Source organism: Vigna unguiculata, chromosome 7, assembly GCF_037176805.1.
Source record: "Vigna unguiculata cultivar grain cowpea cultivar isolate G323 ecotype 2 chromosome 7, ASM3717680v1, whole genome shotgun sequence".
Lineage (NCBI taxonomy): Eukaryota > Viridiplantae > Streptophyta > Magnoliopsida > Fabales > Fabaceae > Vigna > Vigna unguiculata.
In genome coordinates this window covers 36,490,014-36,513,081 of record NC_140798.1, presented here as the reverse complement: position 1 = coordinate 36,513,081, position 23,068 = coordinate 36,490,014, and the positions used below count along the sequence as shown (strand labels likewise).

Below are 23,068 nucleotides of genomic sequence, written 5' to 3'. Positions count from 1 at the left end.
TTTTCCTGTAAATTCCGCTTGACTCTCATATACTCGCTTATATTATTAATGAAATCAGGAGAACAATATTTATAATACATAAAAGTAATAACAAATATTAACTTCTATACAAAAAAATTAACTAGCTACATACAAAATTATTTTTATAATTTTTTTTCTAATAAATTTTTCTACATTTGTGTTTAGCCGTGCTTTTTTGTTTTAATGATAATTTACTATTTTTATTTTTATATAACATGAGTAATGATTTTTTTAAGCTTATATTTTGATTCTAATATATACAAGAATGTCACTGTTTAGCTTCCAAAAATGGCGTCGGCCATATTGGGACGCAAAAGGGCGTGGGCTTAACCTACGCACAACCCACTCTATAGTATTTATAAAAAAAAAAAGTAATCGGTTTTATCGTCGGCTTGGCCGACGTATGATATAAAATTCAATCGACGCATATGGATTCAATAATTGGCGTCGGTTGGCCCACGCATACATCTCTTAAATAAAAAAAAAACAAATATTTAATTTTAGGTTATGTTTCGCGGTGCCCCTTTTCTTAATTTCATTTTGGCTCCACCATTTGGTTTCTCTAACCTAAACCCTTTGTCCCCTCTTCCGCAACAGTGTGCCACAACCATAACCATTGCATCATTTCTCAATATTTGCCATCTCTTTTCTACAGTGAGTGCGAGACGAGAAGGTTTGGAATTGGTTTAGCGGAATCAGGGGTTCCTGTGAAGGCGACTTCGTTCCCTAATCTACCATAAAGAGCGTTTGTGACTGTGGGGAGTTGCTTCTGCATTCACTGTAAGGGCTTCCTCATTATGCACTCTTCCAGGATCTATCGCACACTGCATTGGTCCGAGAGCATCGCTTCCGTGCTCAGCTTCAAAGCCCCTTCCAACAACACTCTCGCTTCTCCGTTCCAGTCACCCTACGAGCCAACAATGGGAGCAAAGAGATTTCGGTTTCCATTTTCAATTTCTAGTAACTCCTTATCCCTCTCTTTCTTAATTTTGGGTTTTTCCGATTAGGGTTTCTTTGTTGTGTGTGTTGGGATGATTAAATTCGATTGATTTTGTGTCATTCTTGCTTTCTATATCTGCGTGATGCACATTCTGGGAGGCACGTTCGGGGAGGCTTTGTTGATGTTTAAGAGATGTTTTTCAATTGCAACTCTTTAATTTGAACACCAAGAGTGAAGGCTGCATTATCCAGTGAAGATTCAGAACTGGTTGGTGTTGGTCATTAAGCGTTTTAAGTGGAGGTAAATAACTTTTGGAGAGTTAAAATATTGAATTGTGTGTTTGCTGCTATTCTTTGAGACATTAGCATAGTAGGTGCTTCACAATCTCTCACATTTTACTGATATGGAAACTTAATGGCAGAGGGACTTACTAACTAGGACTCACACATGTAGCATTATTGCACTGCAACAATTTCTGAATTTTTTTTCATTGTAAGTTTTCTCTTATTCTAAGTTTTTGGTTTATTTCACATTGTGATTAAAATAAAGATTAATCCACACATTAGCTGTTGCAGATGGATGAAGCTGGATTTTAAGAATATATATATATTTCTACTGTTTTCACACACCTTGTTATGCATTTCTGGTTTGTCCATAAGAAGTATATATATTTGCGTACTGGAAGAGCTTTATGAAGATTTTTTTTAAGTACATACTTTTTTCTGGTTTGCACATACTTTTTAAGTACATACTTTTTTCTGGTTTGCACATACTTTTAGCCCGCACAATTCATCCAAGACCAGGACAGTTGATTGAGACAGAGAGGCTTCTAGAAGAAGTAAAACAAGCCATTATGAGAACTGATGAAACTGATAAAAAATATGCTCTCGTTCAAGAAGAATTGAGTTTGATCAAGCAACAATTAGCCATGATGTTGGAGAAACAGGGTGGAGGCAGTTCAACAGGCACCAGTCGCGTGCATCTGCATTATGATGAGGACTTGGATGATCATCCAGTTCCTTGAAGATGGTACATATTTATTTTTGTTCAAATTGTGTATACATTTTCTAAAAATTTACTTTCTTAATTATATTATAGGATACTCATAAAGTGACTTTAGAGATTAATCTCTTACATTTTAGTTTTTCATTTTTCAGGTTTTCTTGTATCATTCTCTTTTCCATTGCGGATGGTGGCTTGGAGGTGGATGCTAGTAGGTTTTGCTGCCAATAACTAGTTAGGCTTAGTATAGGCTAAGTAGGAAAACATAGAATGAAATGTTAGTTGGAGTGTAATGCCAATATTGGCACTTTTTGCCTGACTGTAATCTGATCTTAGAATGCTAGTGGGATTGTACTGCCAATATTGGCACTTTTTGTTTGACTATAATCTGATCTTAGACTCCAGGATTTTTGTGAAACTCACAACTAACTTTATGTTTGCAATTTCAATTGTAAATGAATGAAATCATGTCTGATTTCTGGATTGAATGAATGAAATCATATGCTGGATTGCTCGATTGATTAGATTGTTTGAAATGTGTCTGGATATGTATTAGATGTAGGTTGAGGAATCGATAAGGCTTCTGGGATCCGCTTGGAAACAGATTGGTCATTTCAAATTATACACTAATTTGCGTAGGCTTAGCCCACGCAAGGTCGACGCTAACAATTGAATTTCTAATTGTTTACGTCGGCCAGACCCACGAAAATAACCTATTTCAGCTTCTATTTTTGTATTTCGTGGGCTTAACCCACGCATACCCCACGCAAAAGTTAGAACATTGCGTTGAAATCTTCTTATTGGCGTCGTATTGACCGACGAAAATTATTTGAATTTCTTTTTCTTTTTAATTGTTCGTGGGCTTGACCCAGGCACAGAAAATTATTATTATATTTGTTATTCATTGTCGTCGGTTAAGCCGACGTGAAATTCGCAGAAATCATGCGTCCCTATTTAGCCGACGCAAATGACTTTTGCATCCAGGAAATGGACGTGGGTCACGTTGCCGTCACTTAACCGACGCCAAGTGCACATTATCGTCGGCTTTTTCGTTGTAGCGTAGGTTTTTAGCCGACGAAAAAATCAAAAATTCTTGTAGTATATACAAGCGACTTTTACGTTAACACGTTAATGTTTACCTAAATTGTAATTTGATTATGGATATTTTTATTCCAAAATAATACTTTTTTAAAGAAAAAATTCATTAAAAAGACTTCGAAAATTATTTCTCCAAATATACGTGCCTAGAGTTTTCATTTTTTTTTCTAAAATATGGAGAGAAAAAAATGAAATTATAGAAAAGCAATTTAATTTCAAATTATATTAAATCAAAAAATTCAATAATAACAAATTTATAATTTCATATTACAATAAAAAAATCATATATTGTTTTTTATTTTATTCTTTCTGTTAAAAGTAATTCAAATTTAAACCCAATATTTTTAATTATTTATTTTATATTAAATTTCCATAATTTTAATTTTAATTTTAATTTATTTTTTCCTCTCTATTTTAGAAAAAAAAAAGAAAGAAAGTTAAATAGACCCATTTGAAAAAAAAAATCAATAGATCCATTTAGAAAAATGTTATTCTAATAAGTCTATTTAATGTATTTTTCTTTAAAAAGGTATTATTTTGACAAAAAAAAATTCTAAAACAGTTTATTTTAAGGATTTTTATTTTCAAAATAAATCAATAAATGTATATTTTTAGGTTCATCATAGTTTCGAACCTATAATTTGCTTTAAAGGATGTACTATATGTGAGAATGGATTCCCGAGTGATAAATTGTTTGTTTCAACAGATTTAAGCTGAATTAGAAAAATAAATTTGGAGGAGATTTCAAGATTTTCATCTCCTCTTGAAGGAAGAAATTAGAAAAAAAAATAAAGACAATCTTCATCACATTCACTTTTACATTTTTGTCCATAACTTTTAAATAAATGTCTCTTACTTTTTTTTTTAATTTTACATATATTTTTATAGCTGCTTTTACTATATTTTTATGATTATCATTATTAATAATAAATCTTGTGGATAATAATAAAACAAATAATAATTATGATAATATTAATAATTATTATTATTGTTATTTATAATCTATATTAATATATAAAGAGGATTTCCTCTTTTTCTTTTGTGTCCATATATATCAAAATTCTCATTTTATCCTTTAAAGTATAATTATTTAATAATTTTTAAAAAAATTGATCGTTATTTTATAAGTTTTTTATAAACCGTTTATCTATGTTTTTTCTCTTTGTCCCTATTTATCAATCATTATTCTCTCATCTTTTCTGATATATTTCACTTTATTTTTAATAAATATAATTTATATATATATATATATATATTAACGTAATAATACTACAATATCATCATCTACTAATATAATATCACGCATATTTAAAAAATATGTGTAAACACATGCGTGATAGTGCTTGTGTTTACGCTAAAGAAGATTTTTTCTTTTATTCCATATTTCATAATTTCAATTTTACCCTTTATAATATAATTATTTTTAAATTTTTGAAAATTAACTATTACTTCTATCCATTTTCTATAAAATTATATATCTTCTCTCTTTTTTTTTCTATTCATCAACAGTTATTTTCTCAAATTTTCTCAATTCATTTCACTTTGTTTTTAATAAATATAAATTTATTTTGTATATTAACTTAATAACATTACAACATCATCACCTACTAACATTATATATAAATTATTTATTTATTTACATGTTTTCTATAAAACTATTCTAACAACTTTTTTCATTCATTTTTTTCTTTTCTCCATTTATTTCATTTTGTTTTTAATAAATACAAATTAGTTTTGTATATTAACTTAATAATATTATAATGTTATCACCTACTATATAATATCATATATATATATATATATATATATATATATATATATATATATATATATATATATATATAATACGTATACATATGTTGGAAGTCCCACGTCGACTAGAGAGAAGGTCAATTCACAATATATAAGTGGGGTGCAAACCTCATGCCAGTTTTGTGGGGTTGAGTTAGGCCTAAAGCCCACTTCTAACATGGTATCAAAGCCCAGGTTAAAGCCTATCCTAGCGAGATTCCTTGGACATTCTGTTTCATCCGATATCGGGCCGCTAACGGATCATCCACTAGAGATAAGACAAATTTACAATATATAAGTGGGGTGCAAACCTCATCTTGCAAGCTGGTTTTGTGAGGTTGAATTAAACTTAAAGCCCCTTTCTAACAACATATATTTTTGGTACCTTAAGTTTTACCAAAAATTGAAAATAGTCCTTAGTCAAAATTTGTACACCATTTGATCCATGTGCATTTAAAAGTATTATTTTTTTTAACTATTTTATTTACAACGATGGGCCACATGTTATATTCTTTTTATAAAAGTAAACACTAGAGTCAGCCTAGTCCACGTTTTTCACAATTAATTTTAAAAAAAAGTTTAATTAGTCGGATAGTATCCACTTTCATTCGAATGTGTCAGTTTGATATCCACTTTTAAAAATGTGTCAATTACACCCCAACTTTTGAAAAAGTACCTCAATTATGTTTCTTTCAGAAAAAGATTATTAACGGTATATCACGTGTCTATCTCTAATTTTTTTTTTCATTTTTATTTATTTATTTATTATTTAATTTTTTTTACCATAGTTTTATTGCTAACTAATATAAATGGGTCTGTGTAACCCGCCCACACAAAGTTGACCATAGTTTTATCGGTAACTAATATAAATGTGTTTTTGTCCGAATGGCAATCACATTAATATGATTGTCAAAAGTGAATCGAAGCAAGAGTGTTGGAAGACTATAATAGACTTAGACATGATGAGGATGTCAAAGGCTATGCAGAGTCTTGAACCACAAGAAGAGGAGCACTATCACCAATCAATAACTTATATTCTTGTCGAGAAATTAGGAAATAACATTGTAAGGGTTTTGTAACAAAGCAAAAGTGATGGGGCAGTTTGTGCACTATATTCATTCTCATCTAGAACTGGATAACCACAATCAGTAGTGGGTATGTGATCCTTCAACGTATATAATATTACTCCATCTTCGTCCCCACCATTTATATTCTCTCATAGATACCTTTTCATTGTGGAAAACAGGTCCCCACCATTCATTTTACCTCTTTCATACCTTATCATACATACCAATTATTCACACCAGTACACAAGATAATTATCATTTTGTGTCACAATTCATTCTGATGTACTTAGCGTCTCATAGTGTCTTAAGCTGAATTATGCTCAAGTTTGTTCATTAAGTGTTATTATTCCTCACTAATTAGTAGCCTGTTATGAGAAAAATATTAAGTAATTTATTACATCATAATACAAACTTATTTTTATAAGAAAAATGAAAAAAAATACACAACTTTTTAATCACGTATGAACACTCACAATTTCAAATCACAAATCACTTAAAAGATTCACGACTTTAAAAATATCACATAATTTTTAGACAATTAATATAAAGTTGATGTCTAATATATTTATTTCCATTCGCTCATAAAATGATTGCTAATATTTATTTTTCTTGTTGGTGCAATCTTTCGAGTTTCAATAGAGATAGAAACCATCGATCTCATATAGCTAACAATAAATTTTAAAATGAATTTACTTTATTCCAAATTCTAACAAGAAAATCTAAGAAATATATTTTATCGTTTATTAATTTAAATTTTTGGAACTTAATTTATCATTTGATTTCACGAAACATGTAACGAAAGTACATTTTATTTAAAATATAAAGATATCACTGTAAAATCTATAAATCTTATCCTACCATAATGTATATCTTAACCGTTTTAAAATAAAATAAAAATTATTTAATTTAATAATCATACGTCAAGATAGATCCTAATCTTTATTTTGTTAACTTCATTGTAAATGTATATTGTTTTTATTATTAGCAAACAGAGTATATAAATAAAAGAGTATTTACTTCAATATATAAAAGTATTCCTAGTTATCGTGCACGTATTATGAATGACTATTCAACCATTTCCTCTAAAACTACTTTAACCATTACAAAGAAATTATGAAGAAGATAAATGAGATTCTTATCCTCAAATGATGGGTCTTTTATTTCTATGATGAGACTTAAGACTTAGACTTCAACATGATCTACTCGATGATGGTTTTAATACCGTCCTATGTTTGAGTTTTTTTTCATAATGATGTTATTTGTTAAGATGATTTTGTTAGATTTTAAAGGAGGAAGTTTAGTGAGAAGATAACACTAAATAAGATATGAGAAGTTTAACTATATAAGAGATTGATATTATTTTTAATTTAAAATTTTAAAATAATAAATTTATGAATCTTCGTCTTTATATAATGTTTTACGAATTTCTTATTTATAATCGATGTAAAATTTAGACTCAGATTTAAATTTAAATTTCTAAAGCCTTTTGCACGTGTAAAACTCATGAAAAATATACGAACGTTTATAACTGTCAAAAGAAGCACTCATTCATGATCACATGTATCGATAGAATTATACATATTATTGGAATGAAAATAGTTTGGCAATTGCGAAGTGCATATAAAAGCCAGCATGATTTGTTCTGATACAATATTACAAAACTTGTTGGTCTGTAACACTAAAGTCACATTACTTGTATTTTTGGTGGGGAGAATAACCATGATCGTTTCTTTACGTGCATGATATCCACAGAGTTTAATGTGGTTGATCCCACTTAACATGTCTACCTCCACCAAGGATCAAATCTAGTACCAACAACATTACAATACAACTTTTGAATTAAAAAGTGATCGAATTGACCTTCCACCACTACAACTTTGCACGGATAAAGCTGCTATTCTCTCCCACTATACGCAGCTTTTCAGGATTATAACTTCCAAACCATTTTTCACAATATTCCACCACTACCCATTACGCACAATTACAAAACATACCTCTCGCATATCTTTCTCATTTATCACTCTTTTTTCACGTATCTTGTTAACAAAATCTGCATCTTCCACTGAAATGGAATACTCTTACCTTAATCTTGAATTATACAAATCTGGATATAAACTCAAAAATTTGTGACTCCATTGATAAAAACAATATCGAGGTGATACACATAACATTTCTAGTTATCCAAAAACATAAACCTTTGATTTCCCTTTCAGACACATTCAGTTTCATGTTGGTTGACATAAGCATTGGTTGTGGAGGTGTCCTCTGCAGTGACAAGTGGTCCTTAATTAGGAGCATTTTGAAAGGTTTTTAAGATTCATCTATGGTGCACACACTGAACATCATAACTCTTGCATACACATAAAAAAATGGTTCACATTCTCTTTCCGATATGTATGAACATACAACTGTTTGTATCCATTGACCAATGTAGAAACGTTTTCAAAAGTAACATAAAAGGTCAAACTGCCATTGATAGAGAAGCAAAAGCAGAAAATTCTTTTAACAACATCAGCATCTTCAAAAGGATTGCTGCTTTCTTTACACTCAACAAAAGCTAATGAAAACCAAACTTCCCAGATTCCCTGTCAACATCAAATCCAAAATAATGAAAAAATTCTCCAACTCAAATCTTTTTTCTTGGTTAATCATATAGAACAACCAAAAAAGCAGCTTGAGTTTTCCTAAAGTGTAACTTTTAAAAATATTTGAATGTGTTCAGTTATATTGTTCATAGAACTCGCTAAGATCCTGATTATACGTCTCAAAAGTACCTTCTTTTTATCATTGAAGGTTTACTTCAATATAACCAGATTTTTCTCAGGACAATTTATAAAATCATTAAGCACACTCTGGCCTGCAGCAACACAATACCTTAAAAGAAATGGAGTTATAAAGTGGCCTGTAAAGTTAGAAGGGAGGCCAGTTGTGGATTCAATTTCTCTGATATTTGGAAGATAAAAGGTTGATTGAATGAGTTTGACAAAGATAAAATAAGAAATTGTGAGTTCAACCCCTATTAAAAAAATTAATGACTAATATTTGTAGATAAAAAAAAAAAAAAACTACCAACATAACTAGTAAAAATTATTATTCCATCACCATCTTTTTAATAAGCCAGATTTTATACCTCATGAATCATTTATCATCAAAATTTATTAAAAAACAATAATAAAAGAATACAAAGAGACCACATAATATATTTTAAAATTATGTTTATTAAAATATTGATTATTGTTATTAATCATTTTTTTTAGTACTTTATAGATGTGAACTTTAATTGGACTTTGTTTTAATTAAATTTTTGCATAAATTGTTTTTTCTTAAATTAAGTTTTTGTTTACTCTTACATCAATCGTTGTTTTTTTTTTTTTTGTTAGTTTTAAAAGTATGGATTGAAGTATATATGTGAAAGGAAATTTATAACTTTTACATCCTTGAAATAGGAAAAATGAAATTTATTGTTTGAACATTAAGTTGTTTAAAATATATTACAAGATTTTTTTTTCTAATAGAGAAGAGACACATTTATAGATAATTTAAATCAATCCTCAGAAGAAAATAAATAAACTTCTGAGAATCCTTGAACGATCTATATTTTTAAGATAGGTTAAACACCTTTATAATAGTCTATTGTAGGAAAAAACGCAATTAATGTTGAATCCTATTAGTGGTAAAGTTTTTTCTTCCAAAATTTCTATATTTTATATAATCGCTACTCATTATTGTTTCACTTATTAATGTTTTTATTCTTATTAATACTTCTGTTGTTCCAATTGAGAAACTATATGATATCATTTTTATAATTCTATTTGTAGTTACCAAATTCTTATTGTTATTGATAGGTTTAGTTATCCTTAAAAAAAATCATAAAATAATTGATCACACTCATTCAAGAGATTGATAATAAATTAAGAAACTTACATTTTTTGGATTTAATAATGGATTTGTTTGAGAGAATATAAAAGAAAAGAGAAAGAATGAAATGTAAGATTGACTAAAATAAATTAGTGGAAAATTTCTAATAGATATGATTAATTTAGTATAATAAATAAATAGTTTGTATTACATCATAAATGATCAAATTATTTTTAGTTAAAATTAAAATATTTAAAATTGAAGTATGACCGAATATGAAGTAATTATTTTATAAAATTTAAAATAATATTAAAAATTTAAAGTTTACATTATTTAAATAATTAAATTCTAATAAAAATGTAAAAAGTATTTATATATTATTTTATTTTATTTTGATTGTAACGTCCCATTTAATTATTAAGCGAAATTAAAGGAAAACGTCACACAATATAAGTACAGTAGCGTAGTCCTGAATACAACATAGAGTGTAGCGTAGAAATACAGAAAGAGATACATGGGCCATAGCTCTAAATAAAACACAAAGAAAACTCCAGCCTAGATGGCTAAGCAGCGGAATCACCATTCGCTTGTTGACCATGAGAACCTCGCCCATCTACTCCCATCAACCAAGTCGATGATCATAGCAAGAAAGAACAGCCACATACATCACGACCATGCATCAAAACGGGTAAGCTAGAGCCAACAACATATTCATCATGCAGTCAAAATATATTTTCATCATCCCATATTCATATAATCAACCAAACGTGTTATGACTCTCATTCAATACACTACGACTCGACTCGACTCATCCGGATACGTATAACTTAGTCGGATTCAGCGGATGCTTGCGCTTGTGGTGGATATCCCTGCTCGACTCTGAGCTGCTCATCTCTGAGCTATGTGTTACAAGTGTTCCGATAAATCAAATCTCCCTCACCACAAGGTTAGCCCTAAATGAATTACAGGCCTCCTGCTACTCTCCCCGCAGGAGTCAGTCTGCTCTAAGTGAGACTAACTGGCCCCTTAGAGTGTCAGGATGCAGTCCTTACCTTGAATCCTTACCTAGTTATACAGATGGGGCACCACCATGAGCACCCACTAACAGGGGCCATGGAATTACGTCCCGACCACTGAAGCGCGACCCCAGAGGTCTCACCTAGAGACCCCAAGGAATTTACACGCTGACACGGACCAACATTCATAGCTCAGAAATGAACGAACATAAAATCATATTCACATTTCCATACCAACCATTGAGATTAATTCCTCATACGCATCATATTTCGAATCCCTACCTCTGATCATCACCACCCCATGAATCTAGGGCCTCATCTCATATTAATCACGTGTTCCTTTGGTTCCACACCACTCATTCATTTCACATGCCAATATCATACCCAACCCGTCATAATCATTTCATGAATCATGCCAAACATACTTCATGTTCCATTATATGCATATCACTCATCATACAATCATACTCAACCAAAACAGATCGTTCAGGAACAAACAGACATCCAAAAACAGTACGGTCTCGCCCAGCATCTCGCTCAGGCTGAGGAGTCTCGCTCAGGCGAGACGTGCTCGCTCAGGCGAGCCTCCCCCTCGCCTAGGCGAGAGCACAAAAACAAGGGCAGGAGCAACACGGGATCTCGCTTAAGCGAGATCCCTCTCGCCTAGGCGAGTTGCCTGCTCGCTCAAAAGTTGAGCGAGTCGCCTGGGCGACCTTTCGTGCAAAAACTTAGGCGAGCTCCCTGTTTCATCTCGCCTAGGCGAGATGGACTCGCTTGGGCGAGATTAACAGGTCTCGCCACTGTTCTTCACTGCAACAGCCATGAAAATCGAACCAACAAAGAATACAAAGCAGTTAATCACACCAAAACGAATGATTTATCCATGCAATCAGTGATTCACTCAAGAACAGCCAAGACAACACCAAAAGACTGAGACTCTAACTTCCCGTACCTGGAAATAGGTTCGTACCGGACCTTCGACGCGTAACCAAGGAGCACAGCAGCTCTAGGACTCACTACGGAGCTGAAAACAGAATGTGCACGGAACAAGGCAGATTAGTACTAACCCTAACTGCGAAAATACAAGGGAAAGGCAAAAAGGGAACTTCGGTGAGCTAGAGGGGTACTTACGTGGAGTAGAAACTGATTCGGAGCTAGCTCGAAAGGCTTGGGGAGGAACCCTAGCAGAGCGTTCTGTGAGGGGTATGGGGAGTGACGGCTGGTTCTTTTCTGAAAGTGCAAGAAATGTGGAATTAGGGCAACGCTAAGGGTCTTTATATCATGGGCCAGCCTTTTAGGCCCAATACTGTAGGGCAGTCCACTAACTTTTAGGGCAGGAATAAAATGGGCCTTACATTGATCCTCGAAGTATGTAACTATACTAATAAAAATCGTACAAACCCTAATTAGTATGTTCTTCAATTTTTTTTAATAATATTTTAGAAAATACAAATCCTTGCATATGTGTGGTAGTTCATTACAGATAAATATATGTGTTCAGAGTAAAAGAGACATTTTTCTCATCCAGCTTGCTCTTGAATCGTTACTTTCTCTGCAAATCAGCTTCATTCTCTTAATACCAACAAGGTTAGCTGCAAAATCAGTTTAGAAAAATGCAACCTAAGTATTATATTACTAAAAATTAATATAAAAAAATTGTTTTTACAAGGACTGAGAAAAATCTAGCAATCGGATTTCTTGTTGGAAGCTCAATATTGATTTGACATAACAATTTTATAATATTTAAATAAATATAAATTTTATTTTGTAAATTAATTTTGTAAATTAAATTAGATTTTTTTTAATAAAAAGACATGTATAATAATATATCATTTTTTGAGTTTCACTAATCATTTTCCGAAGATATAATTTAATCAAAGAAATTTTATGTTTGATATCCACGGTATAAGATTAAAAATAAAATGATACCACTTATTTTATTTTTTTGAAAAAATCAATATCTAATACTAAATCATGTTATGAAATACAAATACAAAATCAGAGTAAGAAAATCATTGTCCTCTCTTTAATCGAAAATTTGAATAGAAATAGATAAGTTTGTTAATATGCTATTTTAGTGACTCATACCTACAGCACTTGGGAGTCTAGAAGTTGTATGTCTGTTGGCACATGGACTTCATGATCCTCATGTTGAATTCATAGCAGGCAGGCACTACCAAACAATTACAAAATAATTAATAGGCAAATATTGTCAAAAACACAAGTCACATAATTTTTTGCATTCCCATATTTCTGAGGCCTTCAAACATAAAAACTACTGGTTAACTTATGCATGAACATTGAACAGATGCAAACTGTGTTAAAGAATATTAATAACTTAAAGATAGATAATTTCATCATATTAAGAGATTTTAATTTTAATTCTTTCTATGTAACTAAATTTCATGAAAGTTATTTTTTTTTTTTAGATTGTGTAATTTAATGATATCAATAAGTTTTTCAGAAAGTATATAAATGAGTGAATTGTTTTGAATTCAAAATGAAAAAATAAGTTTTTTAAGTACAATTATAAGTTAAATTACTTTTAAATTTGTTTTAGAGAAGCTGTTGTCTAAATATACGTTTATTATAAATTTGGGTTATATATATATATATATATATATATATATATATATATATATATATATATATATATATATATATATATATATATATATAATAGGACCATTATATTATTTACCCAAATTATTAAAGTGATCTAATTAATTAAATTTATGACTAAAAACATATATGTCATCAAATGTTATATGTGTAGATACCAATAATATTTTAATATGATGAAGGGAACAAATTAACTTTTAGTAAAAGTAATTGAGAGGCTACATAAAGGGGTTATGGTCCTTATCTTCGTCCAGAAAGAGAAAATAAAAAGAAAGTTTCAGGTGTTTTATAATGACAAGATTCCGGGATGTCAAAAAAACATGTAATTGCAGGTAACGGGTAGGAAATGAATATTGTAAATGGATACACACGGGTGACGGGTATGGGTATTTTTTATACTCACATGTTAATGGGGCAGATACGGGGTATCATAGTATCCATACCCACTATACTTTAATTTAAATTAAAAAAATTAAAAATACATGATTAAAACATTAACACATTGATTTTGAATGAGTTATTTTTTATTAATTGGTTTTAAAAAATCTTTATTTATTTGTAAAATGTCGTTCAACACTATTTAAATGTTTAAATGAATTATTCACACTTTATTTGACATTTAAGAATGTTATGCATTGTATCTTCATTTGAATTTATGATTAAAATATGTTATTAAATATTTAATTTTTCTTTTAAAAATACTCGCGACTACTTGTGGATAGTCATGAATATTAAAATAATAATATGTTGATACTCACATAACATATATCCACATAGATATAGATACGAGTATGGAACAGATATTAATTCATCGGACCCGTACCCTACTCACTCCATTGACATCCCTAAAAAAAACCATATACTAAAGATTAATCCAGGTATACTTCCACATTATTCTCTATAAGATTTTAGAGATTGTTCTATTGACTAAGAGATTTAATTACTTATTTATAATTGGTCTCTGAGTGCATAATCTAACATTAATTTCTTTTTTCATATATAGAAGTATTTTGTATGTGCAATATTTTATTATTTTTGTTATTTTTTAAAATTTATTATGTTTTATTTTCATAGAAATTATGCTTTGAATGCATAATTTTATTAGTAATTTTTATAGAAAAAAAAAACTTTTGAAATTGTTATGCTTTTTTATGAAAACAATTTTTATTTTGTCATATTTTTTTTATAATTTGACTAATGAACTAAAATTTTAAAAATTAATTTTTTGCTTTTTAAAAATTTCACGTTTTTTTTTTTTGAAATTTTATATGAATTTATTTTTTATTTTTTAGATTTTGTTTTCGATAATTTGACTAAAAAATTTTAATTTGATTTTTTATGACGACATAATAAAAAACCTTAAACTTTTCTTTAAAAATTGAATAAAGAACTAACTTATTTTGTGTTAACTATTCAATATTTAAACTACCTCAATCTCAGAATTTATAAACTAAATTAAAATATTAAAGATTTTGTTCACATTATATATGTAGAATACGTTAAAAATTAACGACTTTACTGGCTAAAAGTTAAGTTTCATTATTTATTTGTTAAAATTATATATATGTGAATATTTAAAAAAAAATACGATACTGTTTTAATTATTAAATTTCAATACATCAATCAACTTATAAAAAAAATGTATTTTAAAAATACTCCAATCAATACGAAAATTCTGTAAAAAAAAAAATAAAACTAAAAAATTAAGCGCGGAAGTTGTGTTTTCAAAGTATTTACTTTGAAGTTGTATTTTGAAAGTACAACTTATTTATATTATCTATAAATTTGAGTCGAAAACCTTAAAAATTTAACTTGTGAATTTATTTATTGAATGAAGTAGCGAACTTATTACTACATGCCATGCCATTTACATATGCAGTCCACAATGTCACATTTTGTTTGCGAAAAAGTGGTAAAGCAGTAGTTAGAGAATCTGTGTGGAGTCATCAAAATCAGTGTGTAAAGGATAATAATATGTGCAACTGCTTTTAGTTACCATAATAATATGTGGCCTCCTTTGCCTCCAAATGGTTCCCACAATCACAACAAAAATGGAACAAAAGATAAGAGGGAAAAGGAATTCTGCATGTTTACTTATCGTGTGGAATCAATAATTTTTTGGGTATTGACTGAACTTTTCAAGAAAATGTTTTTTGCATAAAATTGTAATTTTTTCTACTTATATATCTTTCTCTTTTCGGTCTTTTATTAAATATATACACACACATAAGCAGTGAGTTTTATTTTCTTTCTTATTTTCATTATTATTTGTAAGAGTTTTCAAATTAGAATAAAAACGAAAACCAGTTTGTAATCTTTAGCTGCCGACAAAGAAATCGCTTTAACATTAAAAAGCAAATTTATTGGATGAATGAAATAAAAATCTAACCTGATAGATTTTGTCTTCAACCCTTTATTTCTTGACTAAAGAAAAGCTTGAGTGGCCAGAGAAGATTTAAAAAGATAAACATCAAACACATTACATTTCTTTTTTCCAATCTTGTTTTTTTCGAGATGCATGTGACATTTCTCGAATGTTACAAACGATAAGGAAAAACGATCACATGCTAAAACGACCTCCAATAACTATAACTTGATTAGGTTCTCTTCTGAAGTGGCTTCCAATGACCACAACCATTCCAAAGTCAACACACACATACTTAGTTCTTTGGCCATCCAAATTTGTACATAACAGCTGTTTTTTGAAACTAATGGGTCTTAGTTTTCTTCCTTTGATTAGATACCCAATCAACTAGTCTTTGGGATTCACAACGTTGGACACGGTCTTTTCCTTCAGTTCTTTTGCAAGCACGTCAATGGAATCTGAAACTTCAACCCTATATACATAGAACCTTGTAACAAACGCGAAGAAGATGAGGTTGAGGAAGTTTAGTACTGCGAAAAATGCATAGTAGTAGTCAAGATGAGACTCATTCAGGTTGTTCAAAATCCACCCCTTGTGACCGTTTTTCTTGGTGACATGTGACACTGTTGAGAGAAGAAAGGAACTGATGAAGTTACCAATGCCTAAGGTAGTTGTGGAATAGGAAGTCCCAATGCTCTTCATATGTTCTGGGGCTTGATCATAGAAAAACTCGATTTTGGCAACCTCTAAGAAGGCATCGGCAGTTCCCATCAGTATAAACTGAGGAAGCAAAATGAATATGCTCAAAGGAACCTGTGCTCCACTTTCAACTACCCCATGTTCTCTTGCAACCTTGAGTCTATAGCTTTCGGTCCCAGATGCAATGATCATGATCAGTGTGTGGATTACAAGGCCAATTCCCATCCTCTGAAGCAGGGTAATGCCTCTGGGGTTCTTGGTAAACCTTTGCATGATCTTCACAAAGAAACGATCATAGAGCACAACACACACAAGCAAGGACACAGTAACGAATGCAGCCAAACTAGCAGGGGGAATTTTGAAGCTTCCGATGTGTCTGTCAAGAGTAGTTCCTTGCTTCACAAAAAGGGTATTTATCTGAGCCATCATTGTACTAGGAACAAATGTAGCAACCAAGATAGGAATCATCCTTAGCATTTGTTTTGTCTCCTCCACTTGTGTAACTGTGCAAAGCATCCATGGACTGGTGTTTGAATCTGTTTTAACGCAGGCCTTATCAAGGAACCTACACAAATATGCATCATCATTATTATTATTATCATTAAGACGTAAAAATTGAAAAAAATAAAAGAATACTCTTGTAGAATTTTGTACTTGAGTGTTGGAGTGTGATCAATTCTGTAGCTCCCTTTCTTTGCATAGTCTTCCTTGTCAAGTTCATATAGTTCTTTAGAGTTACCAGGGACAGGGACTTCCCATTTCCTCAAAGCAGCCACAATGACCCTAGCCATTCTAGTGAAGGTACTCCCAGCAGGCACCTTGTGCCTATAGAAGGGTGTGCCTGCCAGGAATATCATGATTGACACTAAAAGGCCAAGAGTTGGAAGAGCATACCCAAGAGTCCAACCCACATTATCTTGGATATACACTAGAACACTGTTTGCGAAGAGGGTCCCAAAGAAGATGCTGAACATCCACCAATTGAAGAAAGAGAGCTTATGCAACTTCTCTTTAGGGTGAAAATCATCAAACTGGTCAGCTCCTATGGTGGAGATGTTGGGTTTGGTTCCTCCGGTTCCCACTGCTAGAGTGTAAAGTGCACCATAGAACACTGCTAGCTGTAGTGTCGAGGCTTTCCCGCATTTTGTCACATCCTTTTCATAGCATGCAGGTGGCTTTAGGCTCGGAAGGGACACCGCCAGTGTAAGCAGAGACATACCCTGCCATTAACAATCCCAATACAGATCAAACAATCAGACAACCCCAACAAACTATTTTGACAGTTTAAACAGTTTGCATAACCACCAAATTACTGCAAAAAGGTTATCTGAATATCTGTTTGGATTTATTGAGTAAAAAATAGTAAGATTAGAATGAAGGTTATCATATAATTACAGAGGGTGTTATAAAACCACGTGTCAGATTTTCATTTTATATGTTGTTATTATTTAGACAGTTTTGTCTTGTTATCAGATTCTCCTATACAACTTGCTAGTTGTCTTTATTCGTGGCACACTCTGATGCCCCACGACCGCACCTGCCCCAGTAACTGACTTGTGATAAATAGTTTTGGAGTTAGTGTGGTTTACTTGTGTAGGGCTACACTTTTACTTGTTGCAGGTACAAAAACATGATAACCTAAATTGTGGACCATAAAAACAACACATACTTTCGAAGGGTGTACACACAACCATGAAAAGCGCGGTCCACTAACGTCACAAGTATGAAAAGAATGCCACATGCTTTGAACCAAACTAGACAGTAGATAGTGACCGGGACATTTTCCTACTACCTTCCGTGTCTTTTTCTTAGACAACACTGTCATGAGGTCAAATTTTAATACTTCCCCAATGTAATATCATAACATCTCCTATCTCAATTCTATTACAGTTCACTTACAAAATTTTAATTACATGTGATTAGATTGAATTACATATATATGTAAAACAAATATTGATGTGATCTATCAGTTATATTTAATGGAACTAAAATACTTAATATAAAATTAGCAATATTTAAATATTTTATAATTCAATAAACATCATAGTCATAAAAATAGTATGCCATCTCAATAATCATTCATCCTCAAAAGTCAAGTTCCGATTCACTGGCTGAGCTGCAAGATTCTTTTGTTTATCTAGAATCACTAATCAAACTCGAGAGTTAGTGTATTATTGGTCCAGCGATAGCTACTGTCCACTTATCATACTAGCAATATTGGAAAAAGAAAAAAAGAAATTAAATGTTAAGTCTTTGATCCAAAAGGATGAAAGTGTTATGGTATATAGTAGCTTCATTTGGTTGGTTGGTTCTTGACAGGTTTTTGTGTGGAGTAATCAGCAAGTGACATGTAACATGGTATCAAAATACTAAATCATTTTAATTAATCTCATAATACATATATATAAGAATCAGGGTTATGGTCAAAATATGCGGACTTAAAAAATCATTTTGTAAGATATAACTTTATGATAATTTTTATATTAAGAAGAACAAGCACCAAGGATCTTGGGCGAGACTTTTCCTAGTTTCTAACATGTGGGAGTGGGGTGTTGAAAGGTGGTGATAATGCCACCGGGGGTGGTATGGGATTCACCAAAGGCAAACAGAGTGTGGTTTGACTTAAATCAACTTTACACTCACATTTTCCATAATTTTCAAATATATATTGATAGAATAATCAATTGTTTCATACTACCTACTAATAATTAAAATTTACACAAACGTAAGCTTAAGAGAGGACATTAACTTCAAACATTTTATATGTCCCACCCAACGCTCCATGTGAGATTAGAAGGGATGAACACTTGACATCCAAATAATTGAGGTTAAATTGTCAAAGGCCTACCTAGACACTTTACATATGTTTTTGTTTTGTGACAAGATTTCAATGTCCGGAGTAAACTATTTTTGACATATTATAGAAAATGGAATACGCTGATAATAGTTAACATAAGAAGTCAAACAAGTTGTTAGTAGATTAATGTAGGAGATTACACCAATTGAATGAATGAGCGGTGTTTAAAAAAAAGAGAAAAAGTTAGAGTTAATTACCGAGAGATAAATGGTAGAGGCTATGGTAAAAGTCCAATAGCGACCGAGGAAAGCGTCAGCAACGTAGGCACCTAAAATTGGTGTCATCCAAATGGTGCCAACCCAGTTTGTGACATTGTTTGCAGAGGTTACTGTGCCTTGGTGAAGCTTTGTTGTAAGATACAGAATCAAATTTGATGATATTCCATAATAAGCCATCCTTTCGAATACCTCATACACTGCATCAACATGTATCAATTCAAACCTCAATTTTCCTCTTTCAAATTATAAACAACTAAGTGTTTTGCTTTAACCAACCTTCTCATTTTGCTAATTAAATTAAGTGCATACAAAAACAGGAGTTACGTCATCCCGTCAAATATGTCACACTAATTATACAACTTTACGGATTGGTATCCGTGACAATTCAATCAGAAGCGTGTTACGTTCGTCAACGGTTTGCTTCCAATCCAAACTCTTTTTTCCCAGTTTGATTCCAGATAGTAAAATATTCACTATCTTTGAATAATAAAAGTAATATTAATTATACTTTTTTAGTACTGTTGGAGAGATATTTTTTGTTCTATGTAATTCAATATGTTAAACATCGTATGCTATCCAAAAATAATTAAAATAAACCCAGTGACTTGTATAATAAAAACAAACAGTACGACGAGTTTGGAAATAAAATATCACGCATTATTTAATCCAGCTATCATACAATAATAGGCATCGTTGAAAGTGCAAGAAGGCTTTTTTTAGTTGATTCTGTTTTCATTTTTTAAAATTAATTTTTGAGAAATGCTTTCAGATAAGAACTAGCTAGGAAGAGATTATAAAATTGTTCTCGATGAAATTAAAAAAAAAAAAGTTTGAAAAAGAAGTTTATGATGATTATGGGAAAGCATGCGTATGGATCTTGTGATTTCGGAAATTTGGCACGATCGAAATGGAGAAAACGGTTACTTCCAGGCCTAAACCTAATCTACTTTTGTACGATTGATAAACAAAACATCCATTCCAATTCCATTAACGCAGAATAACAGCTTCTGATTCTCTCACATCACGACCGAGCCCACCAGCCACTACCACCACTCCGAGAGGGACAACTCCAACTTCCATGCATTCCTTTCCAACACCCTTTTTCGACCCATAAAACAAAACTTATATTTTCACAACTATTTTAATTAACAATTTTTTTAGTAATAATAATAAATAATGTTTAAATGAATTAATGATGCTTTAATAAATAATTATAATTAGTTGTATAACTAATATTAATTGTCACTATATTAGTATTGATTTTTAGATAACAAAGAAAGCCCACACCCTCGCGAACAAAGAGCGACAAGGACACCCTACGAAAAATATTCCTTGCCTTGGCTTCTAAAAGGTTTCACCCAACAGATTAATCTTTTAAAAAATCATATTATTTTATAAAGGATAATACACTTTACAAATATAAAAGATTCTTACTTTCTCAATAAATACAAAAAGTCGAGTATAATAAATTTACTAAGCTTTACAAGTACTTGAAAATGTCATTTTTCTTTATTAGTTTATAAATATAAGACTGTATATAAATTAGACTTGATTTATAAACTAATAGCGTATTGGATGGATTTATTAATAAGGATCACTACAGAAAAAATACTTTTAGGAAAGGAAAGGAGAATAATTTATTAAAAATCAAAATACATATTATGAAGTTCAATTGATATGATATGGAGAACATAATATTTATTTCGAAAAATATAAGGATGTGTGAATGTTTTGTTGACTTCATCCATTAAATTACAAAAGGACAAAATATGTATACAAAAGTAATACATATATATATATATATATAACATATAGGAAAAATATATATATAAAAAAAAGTGTACTACTAAAAGAAACAAGTGTGGTTTAATGGTAAAATATACTTGTTAGAAGTAGTTTGAGCGAAAGAGAAAATGAGAGGGTAAAAAGGTGTGTGACAAACTCCTTTTTTTTTGTGATGCGAAGAGATATTTATGCAAGGACTGAAGCTGCAGGTACACCATCACTTCGCTGCCCAGCGAAGCAAAGAAAAAAACCCCATTTGCAGCGAAAAATAGGAAAACCTCTGGTAGGTAAATTAATGCGAAGCGAAGGACAAAGGCAAAAAATGGAGCAAGTAAATTTCTCTTCTCAGTTATCACCAACACTTGCAGTTGCCGAGAACTGCATAACATGGTACAACTGAGTAGTTCAAAGTTTCGAAATTGGAAAAACAATCAGAAATGAAAAGAAAAGGAGTAGCCATATGAGAGGCATGGATGTGAAAGCTTGCGTTAACATAATAGAGTTGTTAAATGGTTTGTGATTGGTTGAATGAAACGTAAGAAAGGTTTTAAAGTAATAAAATAGTTGTGCATTTGTAGAAGAAAGGGAAAGCAAAAAGGTTAGAGAAGGATAGAAAAAAGTTACCAACAACAAAGGAGCAAGCTTTCCAACCGCCACTTTTGGATCTAAGAATAGGTTTGCCTTTAATGTTGACAGTGCCATCTTGGGTGTAGTCCTGGTTCACCACCCTCCCCTCTTCCATGGTCATAGTTGCTCAACTCAATAACTTTCTCTGATTCCTCACTGAGTTTGGAGAGGGAAGAAGGAGAAATGAGAGAAGTGAATGTGTGGTAGCATGGTCCTTCATTCATAAAAACTATACACAATTTATAGACCCAGTGCTCTGCTCTGCTCTGCTCTGTGGATACACTTAGCACCACATGGGCCCAGTATCCTCACCATCCTCTCACACTTTCTTCCTTTCTTTATTTCCTCTCAAATAAATAAATACCAAACAAAAACCTTTTTCTTTTTTTTTTAATACAAATCAACTCATCAGTAGGTATCGCAGTTCAATTCAGATGCGCACACACCCCTTATTTTCACCCAACAGATTACTTTTCTAAGATTTAGCTTTTACTCTTATTCTACAAATTTTAAATATTTTCCCTATATTTCTTTTTTCCTTATTTAGTAGTTCCAAGTTGAGAAAAAATTTTGAGTCGTTTCCATTTAAATTTTTTTTTTAATTAAGCTTCAATTTTTTAAAATTTGATTTAATTTTGTCAGTACCTTCGATATTAAAAACCGTTACGTATGAATTTGTAATTTTTTTTATTCATTTTCTTGTACATTTTTTTGCTTTCAACATATTATGTGTTAGGTGTCGATGCTGGTGTCAATAACAAATATTTTTATTTTTTATTCAATTTATTCTACATACGTATATATTTGACTCAATTCGATTTTAATATTTTATTTCTGAATAAAATCTTTTAATTATAACCAAATTTATTATAATTATAAATGCTATAGTGATATTTATATTAAAATTAATTTTTATTTTTAAAATTAAGTTTAAATCAATTCTAATATTATTAGTAGATTCCATTTAAATTAATTAATTTTAATGTTATACAAAAAATATGAATTAATAATATAATTGTTTTAAATATTTACTTTTTTAAAATGAAACTTAAACTTATAAATAAATATAATACAATAAATAAAAAACTAATGTTGAACTTAA

The 23,068-nt window shown here is 30.8% G+C and overlaps 1 protein-coding gene across 1 annotated transcript; it reads right to left on the bottom strand.

The window, feature by feature from the left end:
* Positions 1 to 15,869: 15,869 nt before the first annotated feature.
* On the bottom strand, positions 15,870 to 22,262 carry LOC114190865 (protein NRT1/ PTR FAMILY 5.2-like). Its single transcript, XM_028079927.2, has 4 exons — positions 21,964 to 22,262; positions 19,534 to 19,751; positions 17,134 to 17,699; positions 15,870 to 17,044 (listed from the first exon to the last, which is right to left on the bottom strand). Exons 1-4 carry the CDS (start codon positions 22,085 to 22,087, stop codon positions 16,168 to 16,170), a joined length of 1,785 nt encoding a protein of 594 aa, XP_027935728.1. The 5' UTR covers positions 22,088 to 22,262; the 3' UTR covers positions 15,870 to 16,167.
* Positions 22,263 to 23,068: the final 806 nt, after the last annotated feature.